Source organism: Chlorocebus sabaeus, chromosome 21, assembly GCF_047675955.1.
Source record: "Chlorocebus sabaeus isolate Y175 chromosome 21, mChlSab1.0.hap1, whole genome shotgun sequence".
Classification (NCBI taxonomy): domain Eukaryota; kingdom Metazoa; phylum Chordata; class Mammalia; order Primates; family Cercopithecidae; genus Chlorocebus; species Chlorocebus sabaeus.
This window is the reverse complement of record NC_132924.1, coordinates 116,761,978-116,765,456: the sequence shown is the minus strand read 5'-3', so window position 1 is coordinate 116,765,456 and position 3,479 is coordinate 116,761,978. Positions and strand designations below refer to the sequence as shown.

Below are 3,479 nucleotides of genomic sequence, written 5' to 3'. Positions count from 1 at the left end.
AGCAGTCTGCCTGCCTCAGCCTCCTAAAGTGTTGGGATTACAGATGTCACCACTCCCAGTCTAATGAAATTCCTGAGTCTGTTTTTCAGATTGAAAAGTACATGTTTATTCCATGCAGATGTGACTCTGTGACATACGCTTAAGGAAGAAAAGAAAGCCACAATGTGTCTTTTCTCTAAAGGAATGATAAACAAGAAAAAAGTCTGGCTACTACTCAGACTTCAGAGAAGAGAAAATTGAAGTCAGAAATGTTAATGAGAAAAGAGACCGGGTGGTGTAAAGAAATCTTCCAGTACACTTAATAAAAATTAAAACCAGATTATCCCAGTTTGTGTGGAGACTCACAGCCCAGGCCACTGCCTGCCACAACTGCCTGTCCCTTGGGGATCTCATAGTAACCATGACATTTGTCCTCAAGAAGACTGTCGCTTCCCTATCCACATCTCAGTTCAGCCATAGAGACAAATACCTGCTCTTAACTTTCTGAAAGGCAGTGGAGATGGAATGGCACAGTTAATCAACACTTTTAACCGAAGCCTTCCACATAACAAAGGGGTACAAACATAAAGATAGCATGGCATGGTATTAACATATTCTGAACTTCTGAGCAAGACTGGCTCTCTGGAATCCATGGGATTGCATCTTAATAATATTCCACAGAAGGGAAGCATACTGAGAGTTCCCAGATTTCCTTGTCTCCTCCGCTTCCCAGAGGAGGAACCCCATAGCATGACCCAGAATTCATCTACCTATGAAAACACCTCCATGTCGGTGGGCCACAGCTCTGCCATCCTCACCTTTCTTTTCCGGGGGTCTAGATAAGTAGACCATGCCATCTAGGCCACCCAGAAGCCCCTTGCCAACAGCAGGAGTTGCCAGAACACACTTTGAAGCTTGAGGTTGTTGAAGATGAGAATGAAGGGATGGACAGACACGCTCAGGTAGACTGCAATTTGCCATGGCCAGTAAAAGTTGTTCTGCATGGAGATAAATTTTGTGGCATCAATGATCAGGGACAGAAAGGACAGAACATAAAGAATGAGGAAGGAGATGAGGAACTTCAGAGCTCTGGTGTGAGCCTGGGTGCTGGGGTCCTGCAGGCTGTGGCCATTGTGCTGCATTCTCCAAGTATGCCTCCTCAGAGAATTAATGAGCAGCATAATTGAGACCAGAAAAACAGAACAAGGAATTGACCAGATGACCAGTTGTGCGAACGGGAAATAGTAAATTTCTGTCGTTGCATTCCACTCATAGGTCATGTTCCCAGAAAATGTTCTAATTAAAAATTCTTGATATGCAGAGTAGTTCACCCAAAACAACAGCAGGGTTATGATGAAGGAGATCAGGACAGAGCCCAGCAGGAGCCAGGGCACCCACCCTGGGAACCTCCACTTCAGCCACAGGAAGGTGGGGTGGGTGATGTTAGCGATCTTCACACAGAACAGGACGCTGAGCCAGCTGCAAAACCAGAAGGTGACTGAGTTCAGGAAGTGCCAGTGTAGATGGAAGAACTGTTGAGTGAGAACCCCAGAGTGCTCGACCGCATGGGCAGAGTGATAGAAGCTGTGCCCCATCCCAACCAACTGCAGGTAGAAGCGGAAGGCACCCAAGCTAATGAGGATCATGTCCAAGGGTAGCAGCCTGCCATATCGCAGCCACTCCCTGCCCAGCACCACCACAATGAAGCCATTCGCTGCAATCCCCAGAAGACTCAGCAGGCTAAAGAGCAACATGAAGAAGGCCCTCAGTGCTGCTTGCATTCTGACACCTCCTGCAGTCCCCACTTGAGTGCCTTGGTCCCTGGCCTCCTCCCTGCCCCTAGCCACAGTCCTGCTTTTAATCTTTCCTAGGAGTGCTAAAGAGTGGTCAGGCTCTGCATCTGAACCAGAGCTCACTTAAAGAGGAGGATGCTCAGGCTAAAGAGGAGAGGTGTGCTCTTGGCTCAGACAGGATGCAAATTTCTCCTAGTGTCAGTTACCACTAGGCCTGCACACTACTCTAATTTGCCTTGTCCGGTTTTGCCTGCATGCTGCCATGGTTGGTATCAATGTCTATGATTTGTCTGGGTCTCTGTGACTGAGTTCTATCCTCAGGCCATATGAACGCTCCTCTTCCCATCAGAACATTCTCAAGACTTTAAATATGGAGACAAGTATAGGAGATACCTAGGAAAAATAGTGACACCAAAGAATTCTGTGTCAGCACTTCTCTGTTACACATCCACGCTTACCTTGCTGCCTTTGCGCACAAATCCCTTCAAAATCAAATACCTCTCCATCCAAATCTCTATTTAGATCCTCCATGAATCCTGAGACGTAAATGATAATGGTTTAAGCGGGTTTTGTATTTCCAGTGAGAGAATTCCTTATCCTGTGGTTGAGGGGCCTTCCGAAGCAGGACTGAGAGACCCTGTTTCTTGCTGGGTGCTGGTGGGAGGCTGCTCTCTGGTCCTAGAGGCCTCTCACAGTCTCTGCCAAGTGAGCTGTTTCAGCATGGTCACTCACGTCAAATCAGCAGTCTCTAAAGGGAGTCTGCTAACACGACGGGGTCTTAAATAACATAACACGATCACTGGAGTGACAGCCCATCACCTTTGCCATATTCTACTGGCTAGCAGCAAGTCACAGTCACCAACAACACTCAGAAAAAGGAGGTTTCACATAGGCCCAATACCAGGGTTGAGGGACAGGCAGGGCCACTTCACAGTCTGTCTGCCACCCCGAGGTACCCAAGGCAAATGTGAGTCTAACACCAACATCAAAAAGAGGTCCCTATAAGACCATGTTGAAAGTAAAAATATTTCCTTTTAAAATATATCTACCACCTCACATAGTTCCTGTTTTCAGTTTTTTCATGTATAGTGAGAACACTTAAGATCTACCCTCTGATGAAAGTTCAAGTATACAGCGCAGTATTGTTTACTATACTCATACTACCATACATTAGGTTTCCAAAGCATGTTCACTTAGCATAACTGAAACTTCATACCCCTTGACCAATATCTCCCCATTTCCCCTTCCTGAACCCTGGCAACCACCAATCTACTCTCTACTTCTGTGGGTTTGTTTTTTTAGATTCCACAAGTAAGTGAGATGGTACAATACATGTATTTCTGTCTGGAGTATTTCACATAGCATAATGTCCTCCAGTTCTGTCTATGTTGTTGCAAATGGCAGAATCACCTTATCTAAGACTGAATCGTATTCCATTGTGTATGCACACCACATTTTCTTTGTTCATTCATCTGTTAATGGGCTTTTAGATTGTTTCCATGTCCTGGCTATTGTGAATAATTTTCAGTGAACGTGGGAGTGCAGATATCTCTTCAGGATACTAATTTCATTTCCTTTGAATATACACCTAAAAGTGGAATTACTGGAACATAAGGTAGGTCTGTTTTTAATTTTCTGAGAAATCTTTACACTGTTTTCTATAATTTATATTCCTATCAACAGAGTGAAAGAGTTGCTTTTTTCTGT

The 3,479-nt window shown here is 45.0% G+C and overlaps 1 protein-coding gene across 1 annotated transcript; it reads right to left on the bottom strand.

The window, feature by feature from the left end:
- Nucleotides 1-836: 836 nt before the first annotated feature.
- On the bottom strand, nucleotides 837-1,760 carry TAS2R41 (taste 2 receptor member 41). Its single transcript, XM_007983288.3, has one exon. The coding sequence runs from the start codon at nucleotides 1,758-1,760 to the stop codon at nucleotides 837-839; it is 924 nt and encodes a 307-aa protein (XP_007981479.2).
- Between the last annotated feature and the right edge of the window lie 1,719 nt (nucleotides 1,761-3,479).